The 18,080-nt window shown below is 52.9% G+C and overlaps 1 protein-coding gene across 2 annotated transcripts in view; it reads right to left on the bottom strand.

The window, feature by feature from the left end:
• The window catches only part of ZNF185 (zinc finger protein 185 with LIM domain), a 29,748-nt gene extending 12,043 nt beyond the window's left edge, over window positions 1–17,705 (bottom strand). The window contains exons 1-18 of one of the 2 annotated variants that reach the window (XM_053956112.1): window positions 17,651–17,705; window positions 10,596–10,670; window positions 10,154–10,289; window positions 9,482–9,541; window positions 8,553–8,591; window positions 8,271–8,351; window positions 8,016–8,084; window positions 7,483–7,563; window positions 6,057–6,140; window positions 5,202–5,240; window positions 4,014–4,097; window positions 3,608–3,667; window positions 2,839–2,919; window positions 2,466–2,534; window positions 1,879–1,962; window positions 1,679–1,723; window positions 1,243–1,326; window positions 46–129 (exon numbers count right to left, since the gene is read on the bottom strand). In XM_053956112.1, coding sequence (XP_053812087.1) covers window positions 46–129; window positions 1,243–1,326; window positions 1,679–1,723; window positions 1,879–1,962; window positions 2,466–2,534; window positions 2,839–2,919; window positions 3,608–3,667; window positions 4,014–4,097; window positions 5,202–5,240; window positions 6,057–6,140; window positions 7,483–7,563; window positions 8,016–8,084; window positions 8,271–8,351; window positions 8,553–8,591; window positions 9,482–9,541; window positions 10,154–10,289; window positions 10,596–10,620 — 1,205 coding nt within the window. In that variant the 5' untranslated portion in view covers window positions 10,621–10,670; window positions 17,651–17,705. The remainder of the gene's footprint in view (window positions 1–45; window positions 130–1,242; window positions 1,327–1,678; window positions 1,724–1,878; window positions 1,963–2,465; window positions 2,535–2,838; window positions 2,920–3,607; window positions 3,668–4,013; window positions 4,098–5,201; window positions 5,241–6,056; window positions 6,141–7,482; window positions 7,564–8,015; window positions 8,085–8,270; window positions 8,352–8,552; window positions 8,592–9,481; window positions 9,542–10,153; window positions 10,290–10,595; window positions 10,671–17,650) is intronic. The other variant, XM_053956113.1, reaches the window with a different exon arrangement.
• Between the last annotated feature and the right edge of the window lie 375 nt (window positions 17,706–18,080).

Below are 18,080 nucleotides of genomic sequence, written 5' to 3'. Positions count from 1 at the left end.
TCCTCAGGATTGTTCCCCCACCCACTAAACTCACCCTACTCTTACCTTTTAAAGGAATATTCTGTGTCCTCAATATGCACAGGGGTTCTCTCAGTAGGACGAAAAGGGACATCAGGCTGCAAGGATGACCTGGCAAACAAACAGGGAATTTAGAGCTTCCAAAAATTTCCAGGGGATTTGTTTGGAGCAGCAACACTGCACTTTGTATCAGCCCAGGAAACAGGAAAGAACTGTCTAAAAAAACTGCTTTTCACTCAGAAAAACCCATTTTCCATCCTAACCAAGAGGAGAGGCTGCTGGTGGAACTGAGGGGGTTACTGGGATTAAATTCCCACACATCTCAGAATTTCCTGTCCTGTCCCAGATGGAGCACCTGGACAAAGCAAAACAGGAGTAACTTGGAGGAAGACATTCCTACATCACCAGCAGCAGCTCCAGGCTGTGGGATCCTCCTCACCTCAGCTCAGGGGGCTGAATTCATTTCATAGAATCCAGGAACCACAGAAAGGTTTGGGTTGGAAGGACCTTAAAGCTCATCCAGTCCCACCCCCTGCCATGGGCAGGGAGACACCTTCCACTGTCCCAGGGTGCTCCAAGCCCTGTCCATCCTGGTACTGAAACCTGCTCACCTCAATGCCTTTGTTGGGCCAATACAGGGAAATGAATCCCAAAATAATGGACAAGGGAGGGAAGCAGCTCCAGGGAGATCAGTGCTGCCAACAGCAGCAATTCCTCCCTGACCATGCACTCCTGGCAACGTCAGGGGAGCAAAGGCTCTAAAATCCTGTGGGACAGAGGCACTAAAGGCAGTGCTAACACTGCTGGATCTGCTCCCAGCATCCCAGAGGCTGGAAAACCCCTCCAGGATCATCAAGTCCAACCTGTAACCCATCCCCACCTTGTCCCCAGCCCAGAGCACTGAGTGCCACATCCAGGCCTTCCTTGGACACCTCCAGGGATGGGGACTCCAGACCTCCCTGGGCAGCCCCTTCCAATGCCTGATCACCCCTTCCACGAAGAAATTCCTCCTGAATTCCCAGGCAGCTTCTCTGGGAAGAAGTTGTGTAACAGTGAACAGAAAGCTGTTCCCACTGTTTACCCACACAGAATTTCCCTTTCCCAGTTGCTTTGTTGCCCAGTTTGGATTCTAATCCCAGCTCTACTCTGGACAAGTTGCTTATTCCCAGCCCAGCTCCCTCTGGAAGCAGAAGGTGCCAGCCCCAGGCCCTGTGCAGGTCACACCTGGTGTCCCCCTGGGAGGGCTCGGAGGGACGGAGCAGCTTCTCCGGAGCATCCCCAGGTATGTGCCAGGAACCAGAGCTGGACCTGGGAGAGAAGGGGGTTGGTCCCAGCAGGAAGCTCAGCAAGAGGAGAACACCAAGAAGTAAAAATATCCACCACCAGGTTTTCCTGGCTCCAGTGGAACAACTTTTCCTCCCTCCTGCTTAGCCTTGGGAATTTCCTGAAGGGCTGAGCCCCAGCTCCAACCCACTTGTCCTCATGTGAGGAAAGCAGCTGGAAGAGCCCAGGCCTTTTGAGCTGCTGGGTCAGGCCCACCTGGCTCTGCAAGGGCTGCTCCCAGAGCTCATCCACAGGGCAGACCTGGGTCAGGAGAACCAACCCCCCCCCCCCCCCCCAAAATCTAAAACGAAGGAGAAAAAAGGAATTTTCCACTTACTCTGGTGGGTAAAACCCATTCTTGGCTTCTGTGTGCTCAGGAAAACTGGAAAAGAGAGACACAACTTGAGGAATGCTCTATAGTGACTTTCCCATGCATTTCATAGAGGAGAGAGCAGTTCTACAAAGCCCACATGGACTCTAGAACAGCAGTTTATGGACTGTGTGGTGCCCAAGTCAGGGATCCCACAGTGATTCTACCTTCCATTCGTGGAAGCCCTGGTGGCTCTGGTGGCCCCTTCCTCCCATGGGAACCTCTCAGGCTTTTCCTTCAGAGTTCTGTCACTACAAAAAAAGGAAAATTCCAGTGAAAATGGGACTTGTCAGCATTTGTAATGTATCATCCTAGAGAATTCTGATGATATTTGGTTGGGGGAACAAAATGGGGTTAAATCATTCCATCAGGATGGGCAGGGCTGCATTCCCGAGCCCAGCGGGTGTGACTGCAGATCATGGAACCATGGCCCAAGACCAGCAGGAGCCACCAGCCAGCAAGGACCAGCACAGCCCCTGGAGGTGGGACAACTCCAGGGAATGGCAGTGGGAGGCAAAGGGAGCAGCAAAATCAAGGGAAATGCAGGGAGTGGAGTGTTCAAGGGGTGGAGTGTTCAGGGAGGAGAATCCCAGAGCAGTGAGGGAAGGGAGGAGATCTCTGCCAGGCTGCAGCTTTGCCAGCAGATGCTGCTCTTGGAGTGCAGCCTGGGCTGGGGGACTCCCGGAGCAGGGAGCTACTGCTCCCCAGCAAATCCAGGGTCAGCAGCACAGAGCAGCCCCTGCCCGTTCCTTACCCATCTCCATGCTGGGACACCGTTTCCAAGGAGAATTTCTCATGCAGGGCCTGTCTGTCCTCACCATTCCTGCAGGGAAAACAGCAGGAGTGTCAGGGAGGGGGGTGAGGAGCCACAGGAGCTGCACAGAAAGGGCTGCAGGTCTGGATTCCAATTCCCAGCACAGGGCTGGGCAATGTTCAGCCTGTGGCAGGCCCTCAGCTTCCATGTGGGAATGTTTCCTCCCAGATGTTTTTGCCCCTTCCCTGGAATTCCCTGTGTGGTGTTTGCTGCTCTGTGTCCTGGAGGATTTTGTGTCTCCAGGGAATCCCCCCAGGCAGAGCTGAATTCCCCATCCTGCCCTCAGGGGATCCTGCAGGGCCTCCAGACCCACCTGCTCTCAGCAGAAGCAGAGATATTCCCCAAAGTGTCACTCAGGGATGGGGATGTTTGGCTCCTGCTGCCTGCCTTGGGGCTGCAAGAGAGGACAAAGGACAAAATTGTCATTCCTGGTTAAACCAGCTCCAGCTGCAGCAAATCTACCCTGCACTGGAGTGTTCCTTATGGGAATGAACAAAATGGGAATGAATCATCACTCTTCTCAATCCTTTCACTGGCAAAGTCATCTTCTCAGAAGCAATTTTAAATAAAAAGCACAGATTTTGCCACTTTCTACAGTGGCACACCAGTAAAAGCACCAGGACAAGGGCAGCAGCCAAAGTGCGGTGTACAGTGAGAACTATTCCACCTTTTGTATACACCAGGCATGGATTCAGTCAAAATCTGTGGAAAACAACTAAAAATGATTCCCTTATACCTGTTTGGCAAGAAAGGGGCTTGGCGCAATCTGGGACAGCGGAAGGTGTCCCTGCCCATAAGGTGGGACTGGGTGCGTTTTAAAGTCCTTCCAACCCAAAGTAGTCCAGGATTCTACATTTGTTTTTTTTTTTCCTTTTGGGTTTTGAGCCCTTCTATCAGGATATTGCCAGATCCTGCCATGGATTTCAGCCATAAAAACTTTATTAAGAGCTGTCTGCATCCAGGAAGGGTTTCCCATGGAAAGATGGATTTGGTTCCTCCCCTTTCTCAGAGTGGTGCCCACAGAGGTCTCTGACCTTCAGCCCAAACTGTCCCACCCATCCTGGCTGTGCTGGAACTCTCACCTGGAGGGAGAAGCTGCTGCTACCTTTGGCTCATCCCAGGAAGACCCAGGGCTGGTTTTTCTTAGCCAAAGAACAAATCAACAAAACATTAACCCAGGTGATTTTTAGGAGCTTCTTCCATGGAAGCACAAATGCTGCTTTGTGCCCACAGCTCCTGTGCTGCTTCCTGAGCAGTGTCCCTGTGCTCTGGGGCACTGCTGTCACTTACATCTGCCCTTCTGCTCGGGTTTAGAAACTGATTTTTCCCATTTATCCCAGCTGGAGCTGTTTTTATCCCCAGTGTTTCCTGGGAGGTCTCCTCTGCAAACTCTCCACGTCTGGTTGTGTTTGGACAGCTGATAAATGCAGTTATCCCCAGAGCTGGCAAAGCCCTGGAATCAGACTTCCCATCCTGAGGAATGAGTACCTGCTGCTATCCAGAGCAAACCTGGCTGAACCCGGTACAGTCGGACTCCTCCTCTGCTGTCCTTCCTCCTCTTCTATCTCAATTCTTTCCACGGGGAGAAAGAGACAAATGGCATATAATTTCCTCTTCTCTGCAGCTTTCCAGGCAGTTTATCCCTGTTTTCCCCAGCCATGATTTCCCTGTTTCCTGAGCGGGTTATTGCTGCTGCTCCTGCTCCCTGTGCTCCTGCTGAGCATCCCAAGGGGCAGAATGCAGCCAGGCCAGTGGGGTTTTTCCACACAGCATCAGCTGAGTTCTTGGACTCCAGAGTGTGGGAATAGGAAAAACAGAAACTTCCACAGACACTGAAGGGTTTGATCTGCAGCCTTGAGAGAAGCTTGGATTGATGTAAAAATAAAGTACACAGACATTAAGCAGAAAAATCATAAACTTCTGTTCCTATAGTTGTATGTAAAAATATGCCTTAAGTAAGTGAGAAACTGTACTGGGTGAGATGGTGAAGGGTTTATAGTGCAGTAATATAATTGTATAATTAACCTAAGAGTTTAGATGTTATAACAGAAACATCTGTGTGCATGTGAGACAGAAGCCCATTAGGCAAAAGTATCTGCAGTGCAGCAAAGTTAAATAAAAGTGATAAGTTAGAAAAGCAAACTAAACCTTGTAACATCTGTTCATTAGATCAGAAATTTCTATATTGTCTTGTAACAAAGAACTTGTGACCACTCTTGACAGACTACTTGCTCCTTTAAAATCTCACAGCCTCTGAGACTGATGTTTATCTGAGCAATAAATTGTTCTTAGCTCAAAAATAGTCCCATCCCTTCATTACCAACAGTGACAGTAATACCAGAGGGAGCCCTGGGCACGTTTCCCTGTCCCACTGACATCTCTAGGAGGGAGATGCCTGAGGAGCATTCTCCTGGCTGGCTGGAGCAGCTTCCCAGGAAACGGAGGCTGTGGCTGAGTCTCCCCAGTTTTAGGCTGTCCATAACCCAAAGCACCATCAGGATTGCATTCCCAGTTTTTCCAACATTGTTTCTCCCAAAAAAAAACCAGCAAGATCCAACCCCCAGCATCCATTTTCAAGGAATTGTTCTTCCTCTGCTGTGAAACTGATTGAATCAGGCTATCCCAGCCTGATACATGCACCCAGCCCAGCAGTGCTCCCCGAGGTCCAGCACCTACCTCTTGGCAAACAGGGGTGGGAATTCCTGTGTTGGGCTGCTGTGGAGGAAGGATTAAGGAGCAGTTAAAGGATGGGAGGGAAAGACATTTCCTGGGCAGGGGCAGAGCCCCCCAGGACCCTACCTCAGGTGTGCAAGGCCCTGTCACCCCTCTGGGCAGAGCTGGCCCCAACCAGGGGTGTCAGACCAATGCAACAAAACTGCAGAGAGCGGCTGAAGGACTGAGGCTGAAAATGGGACTCTTGATTGCCTTAGGGAACTAGGGACTCCCATGGATTTTCTTTTCTGGAAGTTTCATTCCTCTCAATAAGGCATACTTGGGGGATTTCCCAGTTCTGCAGAAACCTGCAGATACCACGGAATCATGGAAAGGTTTGGGTTGGAAGGACCTTCAAGACTTTCCAGCCATGGGCAGGGACACCTTCCACTACCTTAGGGTGCTCCAAGCCCCAGTGTCCAGCCTGGCCTTGGGCACTGCCAGGGATCCAGGGGCAGCCCCAGCTGCTCTGGGCACCCTGTGCCAGGGCCTGCCCATCCTCCCAGGGAACAATTCCCAATTCCCAATATCCCATCCATCCCTGTCCTCTGGCAGTGGGAGCCATTCCCTGTGTCCTGTCCCTCCATCCCCTGTCCCCAGTCCCTCTCCAGCTCTCCTGGAGCCCCTCAGGCCCTGGCAGGGGCTCTGAGCTCTCCCTGGAGCCTTCCCTTCTCCAGGTGAGCACCCCCAGCTCTTTCCTTGTAGGGAAGGAGTTCCAGCCCTTGCAGCCTGTCCTTGGCTGCTGTGTTGGAGAGGCTCCCTTCAGCTCCAGCAGCCCTTCCCTGGCTCCTGTCCCACTCCCACCCTCTGGACACTGACCCGTTGCTCTTCTTGGCCGCGGACAGGACGTAGGTGCGCTCCCGGCTGGCCGAGCGCCGCAGGACGCTGTTGGCAGCCTCTGTCCTGGAGGGGAGGGAGAAAGCGAAGCAAGGGGTTACACCCTGCTCATCCTGGTGCTCCCAGCTGGCTGGAGCCTTGGATGGGCAGGAACAGCCCACTGGAGGCTGGGCTAACCCTGAACAAGCTCCTGCGCTCTGGGGAGCAGATTTCATGGAATCATGGAATGGGTAAGGTTGGAAAAGGCCTTTAAAATCATCCAGTCCAACCATCAGCCAGCACCACCACCATGGTTACCATAACCCATGTCCTCAAGTGCCACAGCTACAGGCTTTCTGAGCACTTCCAGGGATGGGGACTCCATCACTGCCCTGGGCAGCTGTGCCAGGGCTGGAGCATCCATTGCAGACCTGAACTGTTGCAATACTGGATTCCATGGACAGAAAAATGGGATATGGGTTCCGTGGGTGACACACTCCATGGAGTCTCTGCGCTGACCTGGGTACTACCACGCGTCCCAAGGGAGAAGGGATCACTTCCAGGGATCCAGGGGCAGCCACAGCTGCTCTGGGCACCCTGTGCCAGGGCCTGCCCACCCTCACAGGGAGGAATTCCATCCCAATATCCCATCCATCCCTGCCCTCTGGCAGTGGGAAGTCAGAAGTTCCCTGCGTCCTGTCCCTCCATCCCTTATCCAAAGTCCCTCTCCAGCTCTTTAGTGGCTGGACACGAGGGAACAATGACCAAGTTTTCCTTTGCACAAGCCTTGTGGCTGAGGAAAAGGGTCCTCAGAAACTCCATCAAAAGCAATGAGGTTGAAGCCAGAGAGACCAGACTGTTCCTGTTCCTGTCCTGTGCCCCATCCCTGGCAGCGCCCAAGGCCAGGTTGGACAGGGCTGGGAGCAGCCTGGGACAGTGGAAGGTGTCTCTGCCCATGGCAGGGGTGGCACTGGATGGGCTTTGGGGTCTCTTCCACCCAAATCATTCTGGGATGATTCTCTGATTCTACTCCCAACAGGAGAAGGACAGCCCTGCCTGGAGCTGCCTCGGGTGCCAGTTCTGGAGTGATCCCAGCTGCGGGGCGCACCCGCAGTGGGGGGAGCTGGGCTCCTTCCTCCTGCCTGGGTAGTGCATCTCCATCTTCCCCATGGACACAATGCAGCCCAGGCATTCCACAGCCCTCCCCAGCTGCCTGGGTAATTGGGCCAAGCTGTCAGGCTGGATCACATCAGGATTTTAACGCTGTTTTGTTGGGAGCGCGGTGGCCCATGGGCAGAGTGGGGCTCGGGGCAGGGAGAGCTGTGATTATCCTTGGATTGCACCCAGCCCTGAGCCGTGCCTGGATCCACCAACCCTCCAGGATGGAACAGAACTGGTCACTGTCCCTGCAGGCGCCTCCAGGCCTCACCTCTTCTTGTGCTCATCCGGAGAAAAAGGCACATCCTCCTCCTCCCCATCCACGGATTTCTGCCGGACGTTGTACGGAGCTCTGGGGAGGGAGGGAAGGGAGAGCCAGAGTCAGGGAATTGCTGCTCTGGCTGGGGCAGAGGCAGCAAGAGCCAAACAGAAGTGAATCCAAGGGACTGGTTCAGACCCTGGAATACACCTGTATTTTCCATAGGGGTGTCCTTCGTCCAGAGGCCCCAGCCCCATCTGGGACACAAAAAGCTGGGCAGGAAATGCCCACAGTGCTGCCCTGCCTTTCTCCAGGCTTCAGGAAAGCTCCAAACCCAGTTCCCAGGCTGCACCCTCCATTCCTGCCTGGTGATAAAATCCCCTTCATGCAAAGGCCAGTGTTAGCTCAAGGAGCACCTCCTGGCCCACAGAGAGGTGGCCCTGGGTGGCACTGCAGTTTCCAGTGGAAGCTCTGGAAGCTCCAGGGGCGTTCCCGAGGTTCACACTGAGCAGGAAGAGGAGGAGCTGCTCCCTTTGCCCACTCACAGTTTCTTGTAGTCCTCTGTGGTCATCCTGTATCCGGAGGGGGAGCGGTTCTGTCCCTTCAGGGAAGTGCTGTGGGGACACAAACCACACCTGGGAATGTGACCTTCCCATCCCTCCCCACCTCCTTCCCCAGGGGAGCTCCACAGGGAGGGGGACAACAGTGCCACCCCAAATATCCCCACACTGATTGCAGGAATGCTGCTCAGTTGGAGGGCAGCATTTGTCTCCTTTTCAGGAGAGGACAGGTGGACACACTTGTACTTTTTCTGTGCTTGGCTGGAAGGTGAAGAATCCTGCACAGACGAGCTTTTATCGATGGTCCTGGTGAACACACCCCTGGGGAGGGAAGGCACATCTTACATTTTTGGCTGGAAAATGTTTGGAGCCAAATTCAAGCCAACAGTGAAACAACAGGGCTGGCTCTCGACCCTGAGCAGTGGGATGTTCCCAGCTGACAGAACCCAGGAGGGAACATTTTCTGCCCCTGATCCAGTTCTCCTCCCCCTGCAGCCCAGATCTCTCCCATTCCACACCCACCTGATGAGGTATCCGGATTGGGGCTTGGAGGCAGAGGACCTGTGCAAAGAACAGAGATCAGGGAGTAAAAAACATGGGAAAAAAACAGCAGCAGCACCAGGATTGAAGGAGAATGTCAAACCACGTGCATGTCAAACCAAAAATCCAGCTAAGCAGGCCTGGAGGGATCCCACAGCTAGATTGACTCTGGAGGGATGTTTTCAAATGAATAATTATCAGAACAAGCTCTATAAATTATTTTTATAGGGAAAGTGAATTTTAGAGTGAGACAATTAATATTAGCCATGCTGGCAGTGTTCTCTGGCCCAGGTTGGTGGCACAGGAAAGGGAAATCAGACGTGATGCAGATCCTGATTTTTTTATCACTGAAGAGCAACAGCTGCACTCCAACTCCTGCGAGGTGCATTCCCAGGAGGCAGCACAGCGTGGCTCCTCTGGAGAGCACTGTCTGACTGGGAGTGGGGAGAGCTGCCACAAGGAAAGGGAAGCAGGGAAGTGCTCAGGGGAGAGGGCAGAGCTCTCACACAGGGCCAGGCCCTTCCCAAGAGTTTGGTATTTCATGATATTGCTCCTGAGTTCCTGGGACCCCTCTGAACCAAACTTAGCCCCACCCAGGGCTCCCCCTGCCCTGAGGAGCCCCTGCTTGGAGCACCGAGGGGTTGCACCAGCACAGCAGCTGATGTCCCATCCCAGCCTTGTGGCATCAGTGGCTCAAAGGCTCCGCTCCTCTGAATGAAAGTCATCCCTGCATCCCACTGGAGCTCTCGGGAGCCAAGCCATGCTCTCTCCAAGGTGAGCCATCCCTGGGAGCAGGGCTGTGCCCAGAGCTGTGCAGGCAGCAGGAGGTGAGGGGGGCACACAGCGAGGGCTTGCACCGGCCCCAGCAGACAGCAGAGCAGGGAAGGAGCAAGATGGGCCCCTGGAATTACCTGTCCTGCTGGGGAGCAGCGGGTTTGGGGGCTGTGGGTCCCCCACCAGCCTGTCCAGACCTGAGGGAACAGGAAACACAAGGATGTGGTTAACTGATTGCTGAACGTGGGTTTGGAGAGAGGGGAAGAGAAGAGGGATTTGGAGCTGGGTTTGCTCCCAAGTAAAGAGGAGCTGGAGCAGACTGGTGTTCCCTGGCACAGGGCACTGTGTGACATCCAGGGAACTGTTTGATCTCCTGCCTCTTCCATCCCGAACTCCCTCCATCCAGGCCTGCCCTGAGTTCGTCACTCTGAGATGCTGAAGCACAATCTTCACAAAACTTTAGAGCTCTCCTGAGCCTTCCAATCTGTCTGTGCTGCTGAATTCCAGCTCCAGCAGAAGACATTTGTCCGAGCTTCTGCCCACCCTGCATTTATCAGAAATAAACAGGAGCAGCAATTCCTTTGGCATTGTCACCGCCTGGCACCACGGGGACCCCAAAACCTGTCACAGCCCATCTTGTGTAGCTGGAGACCGGGGTGCCCGGAGAGCCCAGAGCTCCAGGAGTGTTTGGACAATGCCCTCGGGCACAGGGTGGGATCCTTGGGGTGTCTGCAGGGCCGGGGGTTGGATCAATGATCCAACTCAGGGAATTCTGATGGGGAAAGGGAAGGAGAAGGAAATGTTCTTACAGGGGGCTGCTCTTCTCCTCGTCTGAGTCGGAGTTGTGGTGCTGGATCCAGCTCTTGTCCCCCCGCAGGGTGGTGCGAACCTTCATCTGCCGGATGATTCTGCGGCGATCCTCATCCGTGGGCGGGATCAGCCCTCCTGCGAGAACAGGGGGAGGGAGGGAAGCACTCACAGACCCCGGGGCGGATGGGATCCATCCTAGCATGGAGCCCTCTCCTCTCTGTCAGAGGCTCCAGCGCTGGGTGAGACTTTCACCAGCTCTGATGGAAGATGGAGATGTGGCCATCCAGACCTCGGGATCAGCATCCCACTGGATCACAGAGGTTCACGCAGGGTTTCACACCTCACTGAAACACCTCTCTGGTGGTCTGTCCCAGCAGGGACATTCCAGCAGCTCCAGCTGGGCAGAGGAAACCGAGGAAAACCAGGAGAGGAAGGAATTACCTTTAGTGACACCCAGGGACATCATGGTCTCAGCAGCACCTTCCCCTTCTGCCACTGCTCACAGCCAACAAGCCCCTGGAAGAAGTGGAAAAGGGCATAAGCAAAATATCAGCTGTGGTATAAAAATCTGGCAGGATGGGGAGAGGAGAGCACAGCCACAGTGGCACAGCAGTGGTGGCACAGCCAGAGGATGGGGAGACTCTGGCCTTGCACCAGAGCTGGGATTCCTCCCCATCCATGAACCTGCAGCATCAAGGGCAGGGAAAAATCAAACCCAGCCATGCCAGAGGTGTTTTCCCAGATCTGGTAGGAAAGTGGTGGATGAGACTTTGCAAAAGTGCCCAGAGCCACTCAGCTGGGCCAGACCTTCTGGAGTCCACAGAACCCCGAGAATTCCGGAGCACCTTTGGGATTTGTGTCAGGTGGGATGAGAAGGACCCAGGTTAATTCAGCACCTGGCTGTGTTTGTCAGAAATGGTTCTCTTCTGTTTGCACTCCTAGTTTTTCCATGGAAGTTGGGGGATGAGCTTTTGTTTTTGGAGGAGAAAATCCCACATTGAATCCCAGAATGGTTTGGGTTGGATGGGACCTTAAATCTCCTCCAGTTCCAAACCCTTCCATGGCAGGGACACCTTCCAGCTTTTACCAACCCCAGTCTTCCCTTGCCAAAACTCTGTCCTGGATTCTGGACTGACTCTGTGAGTCAGAAATAAGAAGGCCCAACCCTCTTTGGGAGAATCTAAAGCCAGGTTGTTGTTCCCTGCCGGTGCGCCTGTCCCTGCAGCATTCCCAGGAAGCCACATGCCCGGGGGGAATGCTGGGTGCTGATCTCATGGCACTGGGCTTGCCAAAGCCTCCTCCCCTGGCTTGTCTCAGCCAGGGATCTGCGCACTGCTTGTCCCCTGCTCTTCCCATCGAGATCATGAACAATTCCCCAAGGCTCCTCTCCCTCTGCAAACATTTCCAAGCATTACACCCACCCACATGCAATGCAAATATGCAACAGGCAGCTGATAGTCCAGTATTCCTTCTGGTATTTGGAATAACCTGTGATTTATGGTCCATCTCATGTCCCTGATACATCAAAACCTTCATCTTGTGTGCTGGATAAATGCACCTGGTGCTCAGCTTTGGATACCAGCCTCTGGGATGGAGCACTGGGATGTCCCAGGCAGCAGGAGATCCATAAAAATTGTTAATTCCCACTGACAAAGCATCCAACATGAGCCACCCAGCACAAGAGATAAATGTCCTATCTGCACAGGAACAAAATCCCATTAAACTGTGTCCCCAAACTGCACACTCCAAACAGAGCTGCTGCTTAAACCCGTGCTAAGAAACACAGAATCCCTATTTCCAAAGGCATGGCACACCACCAAGACAACACACACAGGTCATTCCCACCTCTGGGAAGCCCTGGGGCTCACGGGCAGCTTTACTGAGAGCCAGAGATCCCCTGGTTTGGGATCAAGCCTGGCTGCAGTGTCCCACTGAGGACACTCTGAAGCTCCTCATCCTGTGAGGAAAGCCATTCCAAGCTATTTAATGAGGAAAGCAATTCCAGGCTATTTAATAAGGAAAAGGGAGCTGGAGCCTTGTTTGGATGCCGGTGTTCAGGGGCTCTGGGGCAGAGCCCAGCCCAGCTGTCCCTCCCCACTCCCTGGGGTCCCTGCCCTGCCTCAGCACTTTTCAGTGCCCTGGAGTTTTCAAGCAGCTCCAGCACCTCAAGCTCCTCTCTCATCCCCGGCAGGGAGTGTTCCCTATGGATCACTGCCCGCGGGATGAGCCAGGGAGCACCTCCAGCTGTGCCCAAGGCTACAGAGCTGCCTGGCCCTGGAGGGGGTGACCTGTCTCTGCCCACCCATCCTGTCCCTTAGGAGTGTAGGCACAACCACACCAACTCTTCCCTAATAAATTCTTCAAGTGTGAAATCAGCAGCCCAATCCTTAATTGCAAAGGATCTGCTTTCCACCGAAAGCACTTAAACAGCTTTAATTACCTGCAGGAGATGAAACACTTGCTGTTCTTTCAAAGCTGCTGGGAGCTCCTCTTCCCTGCTAGCCAACCTCCTTTGTGATGGCCCAGCTGGGACTTTTAAATGTTAAAAACAAGTGTTCAGCCTGCTGTTTGTAGGGCACCTGGGGTAATGGCCCCTTTGTGCCTAACAGCACCTTGCTGTCCCTGTGCTTTGGTATGGGAAATCAGGCGACCCCCGATGGGAAGAAATGCTGATGTCTGGCTCTAGATCAGAAGGCTGAAGGATAGCTTTATTAAAACTATACTATATTACATTAATATACTATTTAAATAGATACTATCCTCTTCTACATACTTATTTCTTACTTACCTAACAAACCCATGACTCTCTGCTGAGAGTCCGAGCCACAGCTGGATCATTGAACCCAAACAACCTTCACCAGAATCCAATCCAGGAATCACTTCAGGTAAACAATCTCCACACCACATTCCACATGGGGAAAACAAAGGAGCAGAGGTAAGGATTGTTTTCTCTTCTTCTCTCTGTGCTTCTCCTGAGAGACAGAATTATGTCTCTCTGTCCAGAGAATGTGAATGTCACACTTTGGGGATGAGCTGGATTCGAGTTGGACCCAGCTCTGAGGATTGAAGGAATGCCCTGGGAGCTGCTTTGATCCCATAAATCCAGCTTTCCTGGGAGCACCCCAGGTGCCCTCAGACTGCTGAAGTGTCCGTGCAGGCAGGCCAGCCTCAGGCCCACGTTCCAGCACTCCTGCTCCCCATGTTTTGTTTCCTGGCCCTGGGATGGGATGCCACAAGCTCCACACTCACTTTTCTGTGCTGATCCCTGTCTGGGTGGGACCCTTTTGGGGCAGGAGCCCCGAGGTGCCACTGCTGCCTCCCTTGTTCGTGCAAGGCCTTGCTGGCCCTGGATGGATGATGAAGGTCCCTGGATGACCTTGAAGGTCCCTTCCGGCCTTGATGGCTCTGGGACTCCTGGACAAGGAGTGGAACTCTGGGTTCCTCACACAAAGGGCATCCACAGATGCCAACCTGTGCCCTCACCAGGGTTATTTCCCTCAGCCCAAAGCCCACGTGGCATCACTGATGGTCCCAGCTCTGAAGTGATCCCGTCCTGCCCACGGTGATCGGGGCTCCATGGTGATCCAGGTCCCACCCGAGGTGACCCTGCAGCAGCTCCAGGCTCTGCTCTCACCAGCTGAGCCCATGCTGGAGCTCTGCAAGGATCTCTCCCGTGCTCCCCCTGCCCCTGGCTACCAGCACGGGACTCATTTCCCCCAGGACTGGGCACTAATGGAGGGCTCGACTGCTGACCCGAAGGCTGCAAACAGCACCCAGGGCAGTCATGCGGAAAAAGCTCCTGCTCTGAGGATAATTGATGCCTGTTCTGACCTTCACAAGCCTCAAATTAAAATGTATTTAAAGCTTGCAAGAGGTTTGAACCTCCTTCCTTTGAGCCTCCTCAGGCCTGCTGAGAGTTTTGGCCTCCAGGCCTAGCTCCAGGCCAGGTTCCCACTTCCATGTGAAAGGTGGGAATTTGTGGATTTTTGGGGTGTTTTTGTTGTTGTTGTGGGTTTTTTTTTGTTTGTTTTTGGTTTTTTGGGGGGGGGATTGGTTTTTTTTTTGGGGTGTTTTTTTTTTTTTTTTGTTTATTTGTTTGTTTGTTTAGGTTGGGATTAAATGCGTGAGATGGTATTTCTTGTTTGGCCTTAGATGTTTATTAGTTTTTATTTATCTACATATATATACTATATTTATAAGTAGTGAGTTTTATAGTACTTTACTAACAAACTAAAAAAAATGGAGTTGTATTTTTCTCTTTATAAGGGTTTTTAAGGATAAACTGTCTAAGAAATGAGAAATTATTTTTATTTTTAACTTAACTAACTACTTGTGGTTTGTAATGTGGACTTTTTCATTCAATTACACATTCATTACAATTACACAATTTTTCATTCAATTCAATTGACTTCTAAAGTCAAGCTATGAACAATCAATTACACAATACTACTTAAACTCATGAAGAAGAAGGTGAAGAAGAAGGACTAGCTACTGCTTTAAAACTTCTATTTTGGTATATATATTATTATAGTCTAAAACTTTAAACTCTAAATTTTCTACTATGTGGCATTACACACTTTTATTCAAACTATATACTTATAATCTCAATTTTATAATTCCATTTTGGGAGCCTTCTCCATGGCCTCGGGTCAAATGCAGTGTTCTCTTGGGGGTCAGTGCCTGTCAGCACAGAAAGTCTGAAATTCTGAGCATCCAGGGTTCCAACATCAATCTGATGTGGCACTCAGCAGATGGAGCCCAGCTTTTGGACACTCACAGGAAGGAGAGCAGGTGGAGAAGGCTTTTCCTTTTCCTTTGGCACAGATTACCTGGCCCAGCAGGCAGGTCCAGACCCTGGCACTGCCCCCCCGAGAGGGCACAGACTCGAATTTCTGTGCACCAACCCTGGCACACAATGCAAACCTTGTCCCTGCTCTGCCCTGATGTCACCCGACACCTGATCTGCTGAGAAAGGACAGCAGGAGCTGGAAGGAACCCTGCCAGATCCACCTTAACCCCTGCTAGACCCACCCTAAACCCTGCAAAATCCACCCTAACCCCAGCCAGACCCACCCCAACTCCTGCTGGAGCAGCAGCTGGGCCAATGGCTGTGATGTTTTTAAGCCAGTGTTCTAAAAACTGGATTTAGTTCACCTTTGAGCTCTGACTGGAAGCACATCCCGTTCCTGGGATGGATGGACACTCCTCTCCTGCTGTCTGCTCTTGGGGACACAAGGGACAATGGGAATTGCACCTCAGGCTCCACACTGGCAGCTCCCAGGCTGCACCTGAGGATCTCAGGCCACCTCCTGCACACAGGGGCTCTGTGTTTGGAGGGGGGGGTTCTGAGGGAGCCTCTGAAAGTCCAGACCCGGCCTGAGGCCCTGGCACAGGGTGTCCAGAGCAGCTGTGGCTGCCCCTGGATCCCTGGCAGTGCCCAAGGCCAGGTTGGACACTGGGGCTTGGGGCAGCCTGGGACAGTGGGAGGTGTCCTTGCCATGGAGGGGCTTTAAGGTCCCTCCCAACCCAAACCAATCTGGGATTCCAGGTTTTAGATGGTGCTCAGCTGCTCTGAAGGACCAGCTTTTTATTCCTGCCTTTCCCTTTTCCCATGCAGTTACTGTTTGATGCTGTTCCATAAACATTGGGGATATTTAAGAAGCACCAGGAGACTTCTAAAGTCAAGCTATGAACAATCAGGAATTCAGTAATTGAAACAGCCCCTGCCAAGCCCTGACCACCCTTTCCATAGGGAAATTCCTGCTGATTTCCATCCTGAAGCTCTGTTCTGACCCCCCTTGTGGCTGCAGCAGAGCCTGGGAGCTCTGAGGAGGAGCCTCATCCTACATCACCACATTCCCTTGGGATTTCCCCTCCATGACCTGAGGACAGTGAAGGTCTCTTTTTCCCTGAATTTGGGGAAAAGGGATGGAAACCTGCAGCTGGAGGGGGGAAATCCTGCCCAGACCTCACCAACAGGAGCAACACAGACCCGTTCCAGACAACGCATGAAAAGCTGCAAATGCACAGTTAGAATTTCCTTTCGTTCATTCACAGCCACACATCCCACAAAAAAAAAAAAAAAAAAAAAAAAAAAAAAAAAAAAAAAAAAAAAAAAAAAACCAAAAAACAAATCCTCTTGAAGCTGGCACAGCCTGGAGCTGCTGAAGCCGGGGAAGTGTGGCATAAACTTCCTGAGAACCTCCTGAACTTCTTCAGCCCTACCCACCCCCAGGGATCATCCTGGGCTCCCAGCAGGACCACCCCCAGCACAACAACATCCCTGCTACTGCCAGAAATTCTCGGGTCATTTTCACCATCCTGGGTGTGCAGTTTCATTGTTCTAATTACATGGAATTAATTCCTAATTGCTCAGCTAATTTCTGTGTTTAAAAGGAAGGATGTGCAGGACGTTCACCACACCCACACATCTCTGACCTTGAGCCTTGATGTCCGAAGATGAAAGGAAAAAGGAAGGAAAAATAGGTTTTCTGTCAAAGGTGGAGCTTTGTGTTTGTGCCACGGACCCAGAGACAGAGCAGGACAAAAGCTCCTTGAAGCCTCGTGACGTCACAGAGACACCACAGAGTTTTGCCAACATAACTTTTTTGTAAAAGGAAGCTAAAATCTGCCACTTGTGGAAATTGGGACTTCCATTTAAGTCCTGGTAATTTTTTTGGGGAAGAAATGTACTGAATCATTGGCTGGATGAATAAAATAGACTGAGTTTATAATAAAAAGAAATAAAATATCCTAAACAAAACCTCCTGGTTCAGCTGAGGAGGAAGGACATCCCTGCTTCCCAGCCTGCCCAGCTGAGTGCAGCTCATCGTCCTCTGTGGGGTCTGTCCTGAGCAGGGCTGGGACAGGGAAATGGGGATGACATTCCCTGGATGAAGCAAGGACAGAGGGAGGTGCTCTCTCCTCTGTGCCAGCTCTGCCACTCCTTCCCAGGGTGCTGATTTCACACTGATTCAGGGAGAAACAAAACAAGGCAGAGCAGCAGAGAGGGAGAAATCTCTGCCTGCAGCCCCTGTGTCCCACAGGAGTCCTGGCAGGGAGGGGATGGGGAGGCAGAAAGAGCTGGAGGCTCCCCCAAACCTCTCTGGAGGCTCTCAGGGGTCACAGGATTGAATTTCCCCGGAGTTTTCCGGACCCTGCCCACGCCCAGACCTGTCCCAGGTAGGGCACTGATGTGCCCCACGGAAATCCAGAGGGGAAAGGGGTTTACAAGGATGTGGGGCTGTGGGCAGGGAGGGAATTTGCGATCAGACAGGTGCAACAAAGCCCCAGAGCCAAACCTCAGCCCCACCCCGTTCCTGCAGGAACCCCATCCCTGCAGAGCTCACACCCCAGCAGAGCCGCGCTTTGATCCGAGACACCCCTGGACAGCCGCACTTGCACGGAGCAGGAGGATTTACGGTGTCCCCGGCAGGGCAGGGCAGCACAGCTCTCCTGCTCTCACGCAGCTGCAGCAGCCCCAGCTCCGGCCGTACCTGCGCAGTTTCCCCCGGCGCGGTCGCTTCCCAGCGCGGAGCTCTCCCGGCAGCGGCGGCTCCGAGCGGCCCCGGCACGGCTGTGGCACACCTGAGCCCTTACCTGCCGAGAGGGCCGGCCCCGAGAAGCCAAGCCTTGTTTTGAGGAGGAGACTTGGGTGTGTTTCGCCCTTCAGGGGAACCAAACAGGTTTCTCCGTTCGGCGGCACGGGCTCCCCTCCCTGTAGGCTCTCCTCTGCATTCCTGGCATTCCCCAGCGAATGCCACGGTCCCCAGCCCTGCGCGCCGCTGGCACAGCCCAGAGCAGCCCCCCAGCTCTCACCCCATGGAGTTTCTCCTCGGGACAAGCACTGCCAGGGCTCGGCCCCCAGGCAGGGGGAGCGGGGCCCCCGATACTGCTCGGGTACCGCAGGCTCGGAGCCGCTTTGGA

Source organism: Vidua chalybeata, chromosome 14, assembly GCF_026979565.1.
Source record: "Vidua chalybeata isolate OUT-0048 chromosome 14, bVidCha1 merged haplotype, whole genome shotgun sequence".
Lineage (NCBI taxonomy): Eukaryota > Metazoa > Chordata > Aves > Passeriformes > Viduidae > Vidua > Vidua chalybeata.
This window is presented reverse-complemented; position numbering and strand designations above follow the sequence as displayed.